Raw genomic sequence first — 17627 nt, 5'->3', positions numbered from 1 at the left:
AGAAACATCTACAATCCTTATTGATGCTCTGATATATTAAATACATCTGCCTGCCCTTCAACAAACTAATTTAAAATATCTCAACAAAGGTAAACAGAAATCCTAAACTGTCATTGAGTATATGGATTGGAATTTGTCACTGGTAAAAATCAAAGTGATTTAACTGAAGAGTTTGTTTCCTCTCAGGTTTAGTATAATACAGCTAACTTATATCACTCTCCTTTATTCCTGAGAGAAGTGCTCTAATTTCAATTAAATTTTAATGAATTGGAACTGATCACAACAGAAACACTTATACATGCCAAGCTATAGGAAAATAGAAAAATAGAAAATTTAGCAATTTCGCTTTTTGACTCTTTATAAAAGCTTTAATGCTGAGATTTCTTGAAAACACATTTTCCTATTTAACCGCAACTAGTTAGTTAATTGAGGACTTGAGAAGCAAAGACATCTGTATATCTCTGAAGGTTTCAAAACTCAAAATTAATTGTAGCTCTGTGGTACACAGTTCAGACCACCTCTGTGATGGGGTGCAAACAATGAAATTTGCAAAAAGTGCTCTCAACATTCCTTCATATACAAATGAAAAATTTCCTGACTGCAAAACCACTTCACTTTAATGCAAAACCGCTGCATTAAAATTGTGTTTGTTCCTTCATAATTTCCTGCCCGGGAAACATGAGTTTGAATCAACAACAGTACCCACCTGTATCTACAGGACTGCTGCTGTTGCTGTTAGGGTTGCATAGACTCGAAGGCATAAACACGTTTTTTCTTGAGACTGGAAAATAAAAGGAAGAAAAAAACACATTCAAAGTCAGAACAATTCTACTTTCAATCTACTAAGGTTAAAACTAGAAACTAGAAAAGTACAGTAGAAAGCAATCTACCCAAGACAAAATGTACCATGCCTTTAATATAATAACTGGAGTTCCCGCTGTTTTTTTCTCATCACACTGTGAAACTCACATGCCAGTAGGCCTCTTTTAATAATAATATATTTGCTTACACTTATATAGCACTTTTCTGGATACTCCCCTGAAAGCGCTTTACAGGTAATGGGGACTCCCCTCCACCACCACCAATGTGCAGCATCCACCTGGTGCACTCATCACACACCAGCTATCAGTACGGAGGAGAACAAAGTGATGAAGCCAGTTCAGAGATGGGGATCATTAAGAGGCCATGATTGGTAAAGGCCAATGGGAAATTTGGTCAGGATGCCAGGGTAACACCCCTACTCTTTTCGAAAACATCCGAAGGATGGAACCCTTTTACAGTATAGTGTCCCTGTCACTATAATGGGGTATTAGGACCCTCACAGACCGCAAGCTGTGAGTGCCCCCTACTGACCCCACTAACACCTCTTCCAGCAGCACCCTTAGTTTTCTCAGGAGGTCTCCCATCCAGGTATTGACCAGGTTCACACCTGCTTAGCTTCAGTGAGTTGCAGGGTGATATGGCCTGTTGTCTTTTGAATGGTTTAAATCTTTTTGTCGAGTCATATCTAGCAGTAGTAATTTACAGTATCAGGTCAAAACAGCTCCTTCAGTGGACGGCAGCTCCCCTGCAACAGGTGATCGCCATGGATTAATGACAGAGCGGCCATCCAGCCGGAGCCTTGGGCCACTGTGAAAACCTTCTAATGCACGGATGCAACTCCTTGTCCAGAATCTCTGCCATGGGGTCTTCAGACAAGACAGACAAGTGCACGCGGCATTATTAAACCTTTCTCCAGGCGCCTAGGCCCTTCTGCAGCCTCGACCACTGATGGTGACGTGCAGAGGGAAGGACGCCTTTACACAGCGTCCACGACAGACAGCCCTACCTGGGCGGGAAGGGGGGAAGGAGAAGGAGCACACCGAGGAGGACCGCTCTCTCTGCTGCCTGTCTGCGGGACCTGGAGAGACAGGAAAAGACGGGCCTTTTTTCCTGCTTCCACTCTACAACTCCAATCAGCGCAGCATTCGTCAAGCACTCCGTTTTTTATTAAGGGCTCACAACTGCTGCAACGAGCACTGAAAGAGCACGGAGGAGGTTTCCAAAAAGTTCACCCATGTCGCTCAGGCGAGAAAAACAACTATGGCTCCGGTTCACCTCATGAACCTGGTTCTGTGATCAGTTTTGTTGTTTTATTCGAAAAACAACCAAGCCTAATACAGCACAAAAACAGAGCGTTCCCCTAGAGGGACTAAAACGCTTTAAGACAGTTGTTGGTCTCTAGCCCATTGTTAAAGGCTGGGGGATGCTGCCAGCGGGATGACATTGTGAGACAATGACTCTCGGTTCTGTTGAGGTTGGGAGCCCCCGGCTGACACACCCACCTGTCTCCCCTGCCCTGTAGGAGGCGCTTGGAGAAGGGAAGGTGAAGGAACGCCCGCGTTTTCCGGGACTCGCACCCAGACCTGTAGAGTAAGAGACCATGAAACAAGAGGATTGTTAGGGATATATCCAAGCCCATAACTCCGTGAGAGGAAGACTTGACAAGTCATTGGCTAAGATTTCCCCCTCATAAGGCACAGGTTTCAGGGTCGAAACATCACTGTCACTAAGATCACATAAGAGCCTGAAAGGGTGGGAGCCTCTCATGACTCCATTCTATCAGCTCAGATCTAATAATTACCACTGCAAGACACAATACTAAAATATCTGTAATTAAAAGTACAAAATAGAAGCATCATTTCTGGAGCTCCTGAAAAAAACCTGCATATACCCTGCAGGTCAAATGTGGTGTCTAAAGTATTTGAGGGGATAGGTTTCATAGGAAAAGCACCGATGTTATTAAGGCGGTGAATACTATCAATCTGATGAATTTGTTGTACTTACCAATCCCATCTACCGAGTCTTCAGCCAGCCTCTGTAAAACAAAACACGATACTAAAACATCTTTGTCTTCTTTGTATTAATTTATTCTGGTTTATGATTCTCTAGTTTCTGGTTACATCACTTCATGTTACACAAGATGTAGAAACACATCACTTTGAGAAATCTGTTCAATCTGGCTCAAAATAGAATACAAGAACCTTGTGGCTTCATAAGCTACCCTTCTGTGAGCATCACTTCAAACTTGAAAATTTCTACATGTACAAGTACTGCAGTGAATAATGCTTCTAATCCTCATTTGGGGTGCAAAATAATTTGAAGTGAGAACTGACCTTCACTGGCAGTGCCGTCTTCTGGAAAAGGAATACTGGTGGAGCAATCACAGGCTTCACTGCAGACCAGAAAAGACAACCCCTTAACACACACTCCCATCGGTCTAACGCCTGTCAATATTCAGTGACTCGGTACCACATTGCTTTCCCAGAGCACACTCTGAAGACGTCTTTCTCTTACAGCTGTGGGCATGTCAAGGCTTTTCAAAGATTTGTGTGATTTCCTAGAAGGGAAATATTTCATGTTTGGTTTCATGGGTATTTCAAACTCGTTTTTATTTTTTCATCTTGATGACAAGTACTCTTATTTATAAAAAGAAGTGCCTTTTATTGCTGGGGTCAGTAATGTTATTAACTGTAAGCTTCCCTCTCACACGTGCTACTTTTTGAAACTGAAAATCCTTATCCTGCTTGAAAACACAATGTATTTTCAACAGCGATTAAAATGTCACTATCCCAGGACACATTAGTCCGGCAGAGACGTACAGACTGAGCTGTCATTATAAGTCAAGGGCTTCTGAAATGTCACACCCATGCTTTTAGCCAAGGAGCTGAATGAATGGAGCCGTTCACTGCCAGAAACGATTATGCAATCTCGCGCCCCAGTGGAGCCGCACCATACTGGAACAAACAGTGTTTAGACCAGACTGCATAATCAGAGGGCTGCTAAAAATGTAACCCAACAGAAAACAGGGATCTTGGCTGTGTGGCTACACCACTCCAGCTCAAACCTGTCTGTAGGACTGGTCTAAGAATAACCATCTGGTTTAGCGCTGTCTAACTGTGGCAGCTGGGACACTGGAACACCTAGTCCACAGGGACATGCACAGGCCGAGCAGATTAAAATTAATAATTCTCATGACCACAGAAGTCTATCACCTTCCCTGGCCACAGCAATCCCCAGATGCCAGTCCTGCTGAACACTGCTGGAACTGGTTGAACTTTCAGCTCCCTGTGAGAAGACTACGATAAAAGAGGACTAGGAATATTTCAGAACCATGTTTAAATACAGGACACTGCTTACTGAGGCTCAATGCATTAAACTGGTAATAAGTCCTTGCATCTGTATAACGTTTCATGTCAGGGGATGTCTTTACATGCAGGACATCCATACTATGTGCATCTGCAGCCCCACGTGGATGTCACAATACTGCTATTCTGCAGCAGAAATGGGAAGTGAAGAAGAGAGAAACTGTTTAAACAGCTGAACTTTAAGAAGGCCAGACTGTACAGCACAGAGTGGAGTTTAGCCAGGACACTAGAGTAACCACCGGTGCCATATGAGTTTCAATGAGTTTTAATGACCCAGAAGCCCTCTCATCCAAAGGACAGCACCTCTTACAGCCCCAGTCACGGTATTGAGACGCGAGTTTACGAATTCCAGTGGCAAGAGCGCCACCTACTGGACCACCAACACCACTACCAGCAGAAAACTGGCTTTCCTTGGAGGTTACCCATCCTAGTCCTGACCAGGCCCAGTGCTGCTGTGATTCACAGAGCCAACAAGATCAGACTGCAATGTGCTAAAGGGCATTATCTGGTGGAGGTTTGCATAGTTTTAGCCAGCAAATGCATATCTGTATCTCAAGTAAACTTAAGGGAGGAGGGGACTAACTTGAACCTTCTACTTAAGTTCAGTGCATTCTGACGTGAGGCACATCTGCCACTTTCCCCCGGCAGCACAACCCTTCTATAATCTTCTAACCTCATTAGTGCCAGACCTCAATCATTAATCAGGAATTAACACACAGGGTTTTGTTTTAATATGCTTTCCCTCAAATTACAACAACACAGGAACAAGAGTTAATACATTCAGGATCAGACAGTTTTCCCTGTGGGACCTCAGAAGGATTCTGAGGAAAAGCCTCATGTTTGCTGGTATCTTCTTGAGCAACGAGAGGTTTCATCTGGCCTGTTGGTCTTCAACCCTGCTGACATCAGGACTGAGTCCTCCTGGATTCAGTCCCTCAGCATTAATGTTGAACCTCTGCTGGTTGATATCAAGGTGCCCTGTTCACTAAACAGGCCTCTTCACCTCCTCTTTTTTGCAACCCTTCTCATGGTCTGATGTCCTGAGTCCACGATGGCTCATGGTAAGGGCTGTTTTCCTCAGCTGCAGCAGTGAGCCCAACCAAAGAGAAGACTGCAAGATCAAATACAGACTGGACCAGCGTGTCTAGACGAACAAAAGGACCACCTACAGTAATTCATTTCCAAACATGCTCTTCCATGTTCTCTTGTCTATGTTCTCCCCTGATGTAAGAAAGCATGCAAGACCTCAAAATAAAACAAAACAAAACAAAACCGGGCTTGCAGTGGGGTCAAAGAATCAGAATGAAAGAATGTCCCTTTGCACCTAGTTATTCTCAAACATTTCCCTCTCTTTTGTGCCCCGTTGTCTCGGAATGTGACTACCTTGTTATATCTGATCACAGGTTAACTGGCTGAACACTTGCTCTTTAACATGAGAATTCCATCTCGGGAGAGGGAAGGACTCCTGCGGAAGAGCTGGAAACATACAGATCTGTGACTCGCTGATTGTTGGAGGGTTTGTTGCCACTGCATGAGTAAGCAAAGATGTGCGACAGCTTTTTGTGCATTGTTGCCTTCGACCAATGGGCAGCCCCTTAGTCAAAATGTTAATGATGTCGCCCGTTTTCTCTTGCACCTGACTGGACTTTGTTTGCAAGTCTGTGGCAACGTGTCAGACTGGATGCTGCCCCTTTGATTGCATTACCTGCTGGTTTGGTCATTGTCCGTGTGCAGTAATATTGCAAATATGAGGTAGTTTTTCGATAGTCTGACGTGTAGACACGCCCTATTTTATTTCTGAGCTCCCTTTCATGAAAACCCAGTGCAACACGTCCTCTTTTAAGAAGAAAGAAGGTGTGTCCAGCTTTTGCAACACCTACACCTTTAAGAAAAGCGGTGTCACAGTTGTAAAAGCTGGGAGAGAAGAGAAGTCAGGTTAAGGCTTTTATCACAATTACTGCTGCTCTTCATGGTCAATGACACTTTCAACCTTAACCCAGACAGCTAAAATCAATACTTGAGCCAACAGGCTTGTGTGGTTTTCCATAGACACACACATACACACAAGCAAGGGAGAGATAATCTGTTAAACCAAAATCTGCAACAGGCACAGAAGTTGCCCTGGACTGAATTGCTGTTTGCAAAGATTAAAGGTAAATTATACACCCTGGAAGAGGCAGCTCTGCTAATGCTGGCTAACATAGTGTTTCCCCAGGAGGGGAACTTCCGATGGGATTTGCAATCTGTATTGTTTAGTAAATTCTTTACATTAGTGTTGAGCTCTAACACAAAACACCACAGACTGGGGATGACCAAGGACCACCACTGGGGCTGGAAGGATACAAGCAGAGGAACATCAAGACTTGCCTAACATAACGGAGCCCAGGCACCGTATATATCAGATGTCCTGATACTGTACACGACGTGGGCACTGACTTGCAATCCTCGTACACTGCTGATATAAGCAACAGCAGGGCACACACCTACAGGCAACTCTCTACCAGAACCAGATGCCTCTGGAAAATAAAAAAAAACAAACAAACTGACATTAACTCTCCCGGAGCACTTTCTTATTTAAGACTCATGCTCCAGTCAGGGCAGCTAGCCCTATTTTTTTTCAAAGATCACAGCATTGCATTTGCAGTTGATGCATATCACAGCAAACACAAAAAGCAAATGTTTTTATGTCCACATCTCGGTTAAAACACCCAGAAAAGGAGCGCAGAAATGCATTTGTTTTACTCTGTTGTCTTCTTTAGGTAGAGTGGATGTTAGCACTCTGATAGCCGTGCAGGCCTGTGCAAGTTCTATTTAGTAAGACCTGTCAGGATGAAACCATTTACATCACTGCCCACAAGCGTGGGTGGCAGTCAGGATAAGTGGTTGAACTGATCTGAACTGGAGGGTTGTGGGTTCGAATCCCAAGTGAGGCACTGCTGGCGTAACCTTGAGCAATGTACTCCTCATAATTTGCCACACTCTGCTGGGTGAATGGGTGCCCTCTAGGCTTTCATTACAAATGAGGATCTGTTGTCAACTGAGTCCTACAGTGTATATTAAAAACGCTCAGCAATCAGAGGTGGAAAGCCTCCCACAAGGAGGAGTACTTGATTGCTACATGGCAAATATTTTCCTGTTTTTTCTTTCATCCTGTTATTGCCACTAGTTTATTTCCTGCTAGATTTCACAGTGTGCAAAGTAATCCAACTAAATCTTTCCCCGCAAATAGCTGTTATGATTTTAGAAGGCTTTATTGCTGTTGGTTGTTTTTGTTCTGTAAAATGTGTCACCACACAGGAGTTCAGCTTTCCAAGTCTGCACCACAATTTACAACTGCCTGCGGATTCTGGCTTGGACTGAATCTTAAGCGAAACAGCATTTTAACTCTTTCATGCACAGAAACACAGAAATCATGTGGATATATAACACGATGATTTTTTAGACATAGTGCACCAGCAACATATGATCTTTTTTCACAAAACCCAGTGAACAAGATTTTTATCCGTCTGTTTTTAGTGACTTCCACATACCCTTCCTAGCGTGACAGGAGATCACTTCTTGAAGAAGTCTAAGAAACATGGCTTACCTTTACTGAAACCATTCCAGAACAAGGAGGTGTTCACTATCATTACTCATCATTACTTGTCATTAGCCCTTAGTCTCAAGTGAGCAAAATGAAAAGCCTTCTGCATTGCATCCAGAGCCAATGTTGTGATATCTCTTCCCTACATGCCTATAGCTTTTTTTCTACATGTAGCCCCCCTGGACTTGTCTTTCAAAACCCTAAAGAGACACAGAAGTTAAGCTAAGCTGCCGCTTGGAGCTAAAACTAAAGATCTGCTGGTGTCTGTCACTCTGAAGCCAGGTCTGTGCTCTTCTCTATTCAAGGAAGACTGCCCCTCAGCTCTGACTCTCTGGCATTGACCAGACCAAACATAAACCACGAATAGCTTCTATATGAACTCAGTGACACTCTAAATGTTCAGGCAGATGTTTAACCATTTCACTCCAAGATTCCAACTCCCACCACAAGCTCCGAAGTCACTGAGAAGAAGCCAGCAGCTGGTTCCTTCTGATCAGAAGCACACTTGATATCCTATACCAGGCCCCTGACGAGGATGCCAAGGGTGGAAAGCCGGCCCATGTAGTGAGACATTAATACTCCCGAGACAAGACTTTTTGACAGCCAGGTCTTAGACAAGCGCCTCAAAGCGGCTGAATAAAAGACTTTGCGTCAGTTTGCCAATGGTGCACGCCGAACAGTAAATCCTGTTAGATGTGTTTCACAAGACTCATTTACCAAACAGTGTGCGCTTACTCACTGCCTCTCTCTTATCTCCTCTTTCTCTCTCTCTTCTCCCTTTCTTCCAATACAAACACAGGCCTTAAAACACTGTAGTATAAAACATGCTTTTTCAACATTAAAAGTTCTGTTCTGTTTACGATAATTAAAACCTGTCTTTGTTCCACTGTTTTTGAAACAGCAACAACTTCCTACTACCGAGTGAATCAGCACAACATGTGTAAGATGTTTTCTTTCTCAACCAGACTCTTTGTGGGCGCAAGTCTCTACCTGAACTGTTATACAGGAAAAGTAGAGACCTGATTCAGACACAACATTAGGCTTTTTTTAACCAAGTCTAGAACAGGTATTACACAAAATTACACAGCAGTTAATGCTATACTTCACATTTGTTGGTTCAGTCAAAATTGTTCAGGGTGAGGCTAGACGTAGGGTGAGCATCTTTGTTTTATGGTTAACATCAGTTTTTGGTCTGAGCCTTCTTAGTGATGAAGCTTTGACAGTGAGTCCCTTCTATAGGCAAGGGACATTAACCAGATAAAACTGCAGCCCCTGCAACTGTCTTGTGCAATTCACTTCCGCATTGAACAGAATCTGATGCTACTAATGTAACTAACCTAACTACTGTGACTTCCCACAAAACTCCCACCCCAATACCTTGACGCGCCATGGAGTTTGATGTAGTCGGGAGATAAAAGTTATTTCCATTAACTTTAGATCAGCATATGGTTATGCTAAAACCCAGGGTTGCAGCAAGGGAACTTCTGCTCACAGACCTAGCGTTACCACTCGAACTCACAAAAACAGGAATTTTCCCAATGGCATACGTCTGCATATCTGTGAAAAGGTGGCACAAAGAGACTGGTTGCCTCTATTGACTAAACACTCTATGATGAACACAAACTATACACAGATCTTTGTATTGACACTGGAAACTGCGGGGAACTGCTCTGGGACATTCAGAATTGCATGAAATGTCTGGCTTGCAAATATTCCACAAGAGTTTGTTTTGTTCTCTATTTTCCTCAACAGCCTAGAGAATCTTGATTGGCTTGTGAAGGCGTGAGCATTGCCTCTGGCAAGCTATAAATGCACTATGAAACACTCCAGTCAGTTCCTCTGCTCAAAAGTAGGCCACAGCCCAGCATGAGGACCCTCCCACACGCTGTCAGCGAGAGCAGCAGCTCGACTCCAGAGAGCACTTTCCAGGCTCTGGTTCAGACTAGGCTGTACCGGCCACAGCTAGATTCACGCCGCGTCAGGAAACAACAGCACAGGCCTGTGCTGGCTGCAGATCTCTTGGACACAGCTGCAGTTGGGACATCAGCCATCCTGCTGGGGAACAGGGCTGGGAACTCAAGGAGCTGACCTGCCTTTGATCAGTCCTCATTCTAGAGCCATCTTTCATGTGGTTAGCGCTGCTTTTTGGCATTTAAAAAGGGTTTTCTTGAGTTTGTGTTCCTTTTTCAGCACTGGATACCGCCACTTAAGAATCGACTGATTACTCTAACACCTTTAGCTTGTGCAGCATCTGCTGATTTGAAAAATCTTAAGCTCTTATGCATATATTTTACATGAAGATGGAGGTTAAAAATGTGATAGATCAAATTACAAATCAATGTGTTCTGACCAAAACATTTAATAATAAGCAGGCAGTTCAGAGAATGTCATTGTAGGTTACTTCTATAGCACACATCTACTTCTTCCTTTTATAGTTATTCTCAAAAAGTATACTCATCTGTACATCCATTTTCAGTTCACTTTTCCTGGTGAGGATCACAGCTCAAGGAAGTATAAGAAAAGCAGAAAACAGTGATGTGCATCTGTTACTATTTTAGCAAATCAGAGGGGTTTCCTCAGATGCAGAGGTGAATGAGCTTCTTATTTCAATATTATCCCATTTATTTTTTAAAAATAAATCAGCTGTTGTGTAAATTACTTTCATAATTGACAGGTTCAGTGACTAAAACTTTGCCTCATTTGTTTGCAAAAGGTATTTTTCAGCAGAAAGAGGTGATCTCTTTCTCATCTTGTGTGCTTTTAAAAAAGGCATGTCAAGAGCTAACATAAATGGTGGATCACAGCTGATCAGACTTGGGATTAGCTCATGTCATCTGTGTTCACTTCGTTTTTTAGTTTTTTTCTCAGTGTTTTCCCACCTTAAAATGTGCAACAGTGAGAAGCCTACAGAAAGAACACAAAATGCAAAAACCCTGGGACACAACACCAGGCACAACACGGAGGAGACATCACCGTGGGTATTAAAGTATTAGAAGCAATATGAAATCAAATTCTTTGACAAGCATGGGCAGTATCAGCAGGTAAAAGTCTCTGCTGCATAGCATCGCGAGTAACTCGGAATGAAGCACTTTATCTTCCCCAGCATGGCTCACTCCCCGGTTACATACCCCCTATTCAAACACGCCCCTTCGCCCAGCTCAAACCCAGCTAGCAGTTTCCAGCCGATAAACCCAGTGACTCAAGGCAAGGGAGCAGCAGGCTCACCAAGGTCACAAAGAAACTTTATTTCCACGCCAATCAGCATTTTTTTTTCCTTTGTGCTCTTAGGCAACTCTTTGATGCACATGGGCGAGCAGGAAGGCCTTTGGAAGATATCCGGGAAGGAGACCCTCTTCGAAGGAATCCAGGATTCTGATCATCCACCTCCCACAAAATACAGTACCAGCACATTTCTAGACCCTTTACTGTTAACACCTGATTATCCTCATGTAACGGTTCTTGGCATTTCGGCCCTTGCCGCTCCTGCCCTGCCAGCTCGTCCCTCACTGCCTGGGCGCGAACCCGGGTCTCCGGCGTCATGCAACAGGGAACTTGCCGGCTGACCTAAGGGAGACCTTCCCCAGCCCGGGCGGCTGGGATCCCTGTTATACGCAGGGGCGTATTCGCTACACTCACATCCGGCAGCTGAAGGCCTCTCTGCTTTCTTGACTTCAGACTGTACATTCCTTTGACTTTGACTTTTCTGCGTAGTTTACACACCATCAACTGGTTATTTATGGGCTAACCACAGTCTGGCTGGATGACAAAATTCCACATGGCAACTCATGGAAGCTCAGCTAATCTTAAAAATAGTGCTCTGTATTTTTCAGTTATCAGTCTGAGTCTTTTCTCTTGTTATAACCTAGTTCGATACAATATACTGTCCAAAGTTGTTAGATTTCCAGTTATTATTACACTAAAACATAATTTGATTTATGATTTCCACTAATGGAGCAGCAGGACGCCTCTGTTATCTCTTGAGATAAAAACAACTCATTCGGTTGAGTACTCTGCATTCGTATTTTCACAGTATTCTTTTCTGGCCAAGCAAACACCAAAAACGTGTTCAGCAGAGATTAAGAGTCAGTAGGACAATTCTTGTGCCATTCTATCATAATGGATTCTGTATCCTGAGAATAAGGCAGGACCAATTGCAGCGTTTACTCATTTCAACTGACAAATCCTTTGCTTTGCAAATATGTGTATTGTTTTCCAGGTGAAATACTCAGTACAATATAAAGCTGAACAACCAAAGATGAGGAGAAATAACTAAAGCCAGTGTTGAATAAGGTTTACTGCTAGCAATGGTCATGTCTGTGTCATGTGACAAATTAAAATAGCTGCAACCTGTAGTACCAGGAGTTTGTCCATAAAAGTGGGACTCCTGAGACTTCAAAGTACAGATGAATCTTCCTTTACACAAATTGCTGGGAAACACCAAAGCCATTTGTTCTGGTTTTGCAAGATACAAGCGGGTGATCAAGCCTGTGCCCTTGAGCAAACCTCCACAGAGGCAGGAGGTCAGGATAGTATTAGACAGCTATTTCTCCTCATTGGTATAATAATGTGTGATGCCTGGAGCACATGTAACTGACTCAGGGAGCCTACTGTAAATGGAGCACCATTTACAATTCAAACACGTTTGCCGGCCCTTTGCAGATCATGTGCAAAAACAGGCAATGACTGTGTTCAGTACCGTGATTCATATGCGGGCCACTATGATACTGAAATCAGTTTTCATGATGCAAAAATGTCATGTGGACACATCACTGACTGACAACAACTAGCACAGCAGTGGACTTTCAAAGGAAAAGTCCTTAATGAAGCCTGTTTTCCTAATGGCTACATCTGGAAAAGGGAAACATCTTGTTAACTTTCAACTCATCCACCTCACCTTAGTCAAAATGCCTTCTATGCTACTGCAGTTAATACATACATAACATAACCGTGTCCAGTAGGTTTTCTTACAAAGTGGGAAATCAGCAGTCCAGCTGTTTCAATCCTCATTCCATTGCTCTTTAAAGCCATTCTTTTTCCATGCCTTGTCCAGGCTTGGGAGATGATACAGGAGGTACATGTCACTGAAAAAAGGATGCTTTGCTAGCAGGACATCGCTTAAGGCTTATCATATTATTATTGTTGCTGTTGCTGGTTTGGCTGGTGACGCCTTTGCCCAAGGAGACTTGCTGCTATAGCGCAATCTGCCCATTGATTGTAAACACCGCCCTGTGCACCGTACTGAGCTCAGCCCACACGCCAGCATGGAAGAGATCAATTTACTACACCATCTCGTCACGAAGGCTAAAGGGCATCAGTTGAAAACTAAAAGCCATCACCTATGCGAGTGTGGAAATGCCAGAAAAAAACAAGGTGGTTTTAATAAATCTGTGCAGTCCCGGATTTTAGGTAGTGATACCTTACACGGCGCAAGGCAGGAGGACACACAGAAATGGTGACACATGGACAATTAAATGAGGCTTAAGGAATGCAGAGCAATATAGTACTCAGCAGGTGTAACCAGGAGAAGACTGTAGTATGCAGTTCTTTCTTTTTTACCAATCTAAAGAATTATGCACCCTCCTCTCACAGCCAGTTAAATCCCCTGTCCTAAAACACCCACCTTGAGGTTCAGTGGAAACGGTAAGGAGATGCACTCTGCTGTGGAAGGGAGACCCACAGTGTGCAACAGTGAAGAATAGCCATAAGAGTGGACTAGTGTGTGTCACAGGGAGCTGGGGCCGGCTGCCCTAATCCAGTATCATTTCAATAAGAGGATTCTGTCACCTAGGTGACATCACACTCCCCAGAGCAATTCACTGGAAACATCCCACATTCCCTGACGAACACCGGCATGAGCTATTCTAAAGGGCCTTCCTCTGAAATAAGAACTGACTGACGTCCAAATGACTGCCTGTGGGAGCCCAGCGCGGGGCTCTGTTCCCAGGTGGTGAGAATGGGACCGGAGTCAGACATGATTATCTCCCTGTAATTCTCAGTAGCAGCACTCACTGCTCTCCACTGGTCTCTTCACCAGCGCAGGTGAAACTTAAGAGCACCTTGCCAGGGGGCTGTACGTGCCTAGGACACTGTGCAGGGGTCAATTCTGAGGTGGGGGCAGGGAGGTGGGGCGCAGTCTAGATTATCAGGTCCCAGGCTGGCCAGGGTGATATCTTATCTGAGAGATCCCCGACTCTTTTTTCTATGGGTTTCACAAACACAAACATTAACTCAGCACACTGAAGTCAAAGCAAAGACCCTGCCACCAAGCTTCCTTAAAGGTTAAACTCAGTCGTAATAAAAAAGATTATTTTATTTCCTAAAGAACTAACTAATACAGTTACCAGAGTCTTCTTTTTCTACTCGTGCGGTGCAACTACCTAGATGAATTGATAAATATAATACTTCACTTGTTGATGCATCAAATACATGCCTTCTGTTGCATTAGGTTAAGCACGTGAAAGGGAAACAAGTTGAAAATGGTACTTCTGTAAACATCAATTTCCTGTAATTACCAGAAGCTGGGAAGTCCTATGATCTGTTTGTGCTGGAATAACCTCGGACTGTTATTACAATCACATAAACAAAAGCAATTAGAAATCCGCCACATTAAAGCATAGAGTCAAAATTTTCCCTGCAGGTCCCGATTCCAGTCCACATGTCCAGGCTGAAACAGCAGAGAGTTACCAGTGCCAGGGGGTCTGCAAGCTGTGTGCAAAGACATGACCTTCCTACACGGCGGAGGCGTATTCTACCACCCACACGCACAGGTCTTGCCACGATAATGCCCAGACAGGATTTTGGTCCTGTGGGTTCAGAAGGAGGTGACGCAACACTGAGACTGACAGCGCAGGACTGGGATAATGCCGGGCGCCAGTCTGCTCCAGTGCCAGCATGATCGACTCCTCTCCTGGCTGACCCTGACACCCCAACGCAGAACACACCCGAACAAACACCTGCATCGTATACCACCTCAGATGTCCCTGGGCATCCATTCCAAGAGCCTGGTCTGGTCTGTGAGGTGGCACTGGACTTATCTTCAGGCATCTCTCCAAGCCAAACCCCATGCTTTCAGACAATCCGTGCTCAGGACAAATCGCTGGTGATGACTGTTTGTGAACTCGTTCGTTTCACAAACTCGTTCGTTTTCCCAATAGGATTAGGCTGATCGCAAGCCACAGCAGTCATGCTTCATTTAATTAGTAAACTGGCTCTACTTGAGCACCCTGGCGTATGAGAGCTGATTGCCGAACATCAAGTGCAAAAGCAGCTCCTGTTGCTGCAGTTTGAGAACGAATACATACAGTACATGAATGTTGTTCTTTCCACGAGAGCTCAGCTCTGGATGTGAAACAGGTTCTCTGCACATGCGGATTCTGTGAGAAGTACCTTTATACAGCTGAAGTGTGCCAGACTAGGCATACGCCTGATCTCAGCTAAGAAAAATCAGTGTTGAACTTTTACAGATAGGAGGAAACCAACACTGAGCTCTTATCTCAACCTTCATTTATAGGGTTCAGGATAAACAGTGACACAAATGACACAACACAGCATTCAGGAGATTCTGTAACAAACGTTTGCACCTAGCAAAGAAGCATTAACACTAGACTCTCATCTTCTAACTTCATGAAATGCCTTTAATCTTTGAGCTGCCAAAAGAATACAGAACTGTACAGTAATAGGAGTATTTGCTAAAAGAGCCTATTTTTCTGCATTTTAGAATACAAAATTAGACATGTATGACAGAATCTAGTAACACTGTCAAAACAGAAAAGTATGGATTTCCATATTATAATTATGCCCAATTAATAATATCCACCTCTCTTGATTCTAGGCTGGGACATCCTTCAGTGTGGAGTGTGCATGTTCTCCCCAGGTCCATGTACTGTAGGCTTTCTCTCAGTGCTCCAATATCCTCTCAGCTTTCAAAGGCATGCGGGATACTTTAGTTGGTAGCTTTGAAATACTCCTACAGTATGTGCTTCTGCATATGTGCCCCTGCTACATTGGCGTCTCCAGACAGTTGACCAGCCTTGTGTCCTGTGTAATAAGGTGTTTTCAGATAGCAGATGGGCCGATGGACATTAATTTGCCAAACGAGTGCATTAAATCAGAGATGGGGCACATAACTACATGTGATAAAATACATGTGAACTTCTCAGATGTTGGATGTGGGTTATCCTTTTAACGAAAGGGTTTCAATCTGTAGAGAATGAGTTTCGTATGTAAAGATAAACCCGCATCAATTTCAGGAGCGTTCTCACACTGCAGAGACTACACAATAACTGCACAGATACTGTCGCGTCTTAAGCGGTAATAATTATTAAAGTAGTTCAGGTGGGTAGCTGCGTCAGCATGCGTAGGCTGCAAAGGAACAAGTAATAGGTTTATTCCATGCTGAAAAAAAGAAGAAAGAGAACACAACGTTTCGGCCGTGGAGCCTTCTTCAGGTGTGTGAAGAACACCTGAAGAAGGCTCCACGGCCGAAACGTTGTGTTCTCTTTCTTCTTTTTTTCAGCATGGAATAAACCTATTACTTGTTCCATAATTATTAAAGACCGTGGAAAGTGAACATCTGCTGTCAGAACAATATTGGCGAAACATTTATTTCAGATATTAAAACGAGACCTTATTAGCCAGCTCTGTCCTGGGGGTGTCCGTCTGGCTGACAGTTACTATGACTGACAGTTACGGCTTCTTTCATTGCACTGGTTAAAGTTCAGCGTTTTGCTCTTCATTATCAGGCACACAGACCGTAACAAACAGAAAAAAATGTTAAATAGAATCAGGGAGGAGAAACTGGACGATTCACAGGAAATTAGCAGGAATTGCCGACTTAATACGTTCCGGCTTATTATCGAACGAAGATAAAGGCATTCTAAATTTTGACAACCAATGTATTTAACGGATAAACGTTTTTCTAGAATTTTCTTACCTTTGTTGACGGAGTGCGCTTTGTAGGACCCGCAGCTGCTTCGCAGGTTGGGCGAACAGCGGACAACAAAGTTTCTTTCCCTGGAAGACGCGACAGACGTTTTCAACCTGGACGGCGAGTTGCCGAACCTGTGGCTCGGCACCGGACGGGGTGCGTCTGCCGAGGCGTCCGGAGACAGGGGCTCTGTCGCCGGGCACAGAACAGGATCCGTCCCAGTGGCGACTTGAAGTCCCCTCATTTCTCCTAAATACAAATCCGATTCTTCACAGCGGCTGCCCGGAAGATATGGACAAATTCCTTTCTCCGCCAAAAAAAACTGCTTTCGTACAATTACTTGTCCCTAAAAATCAGAAAGTAAGAAAAATGGGATACGCAAAGCATGTATGTCAAACCAAAACTCGAAGGGCTGTAACTGCACACGCCTACTCTCCTTTTGCACAAGTAGTTTTCTAGCAAGACCGAAAATGATAAGAGGCAAGCAAAACGTCTGAAATCTGTTGCAATGAAATATATCCTAGAGCGTTTCACTGTACACTACCAGAATATTTGCACCTCACATCCCCTCTACCGTGATGGTGTAAGTGAATGGGCAGAAGTGGCCACAGCTTACTACGCGATTATTCGCGGCGGCGGTGACATGAGCTGCTGGGCGGGTCTGAGGCTCACAGCACGTGTACTCCGTGTCCGGGCTAAATGCGTGCGGTGTTGCTGTACAGGGGCTTTAAAAGATGAGGTCAAAGACCGGCGCTCGCAGATTTGTAAAAGGCGCCCCTGTGCTGAACTCACCACCTCGTCCGCGGATGCAAAGCGCTTGTAAAAGATTATCCTTCGCAAAAGTTGTTGTTTTTTGGCGATGCTTTCGAGGAGCCGCAAAAAAAAAACTTCAAAGGATACAGAATAGTTTCGCAGCTGGCAAGGGGAAAAC

The 17627-nt window shown here is 44.0% G+C and overlaps 1 protein-coding gene across 2 annotated transcripts in view; it reads right to left on the bottom strand.

Moving 5' to 3' along the window:
* The window catches only part of LOC148838138 (ran-binding protein 3-like), a 30325-nt gene extending 13036 nt beyond the window's left edge, over positions 1 to 17289 (bottom strand). For both annotated transcript variants that reach the window (XM_088912255.1, XM_088912256.1), the window contains exons 1-6: positions 16703 to 17289; positions 3156 to 3214; positions 2827 to 2857; positions 2325 to 2405; positions 1829 to 1900; positions 707 to 781 (exon numbers count right to left, since the gene is read on the bottom strand). In XM_088912255.1, coding sequence (XP_088768381.1) covers positions 707 to 781; positions 1829 to 1900; positions 2325 to 2405; positions 2827 to 2857; positions 3156 to 3214; positions 16703 to 16940 — 556 coding nt within the window. In that variant the 5' untranslated portion in view covers positions 16941 to 17289. The remainder of the gene's footprint in view (positions 1 to 706; positions 782 to 1828; positions 1901 to 2324; positions 2406 to 2826; positions 2858 to 3155; positions 3215 to 16702) is intronic.
* Between the last annotated feature and the right edge of the window lie 338 nt (positions 17290 to 17627).

Source organism: Atractosteus spatula, chromosome 3, assembly GCF_055471065.1.
Source record: "Atractosteus spatula isolate fAtrSpa1 chromosome 3, fAtrSpa1.hap1, whole genome shotgun sequence".
In the NCBI taxonomy this organism is placed as follows: domain Eukaryota; kingdom Metazoa; phylum Chordata; class Actinopteri; order Semionotiformes; family Lepisosteidae; genus Atractosteus; species Atractosteus spatula.
This window is presented reverse-complemented; position numbering and strand designations above follow the sequence as displayed.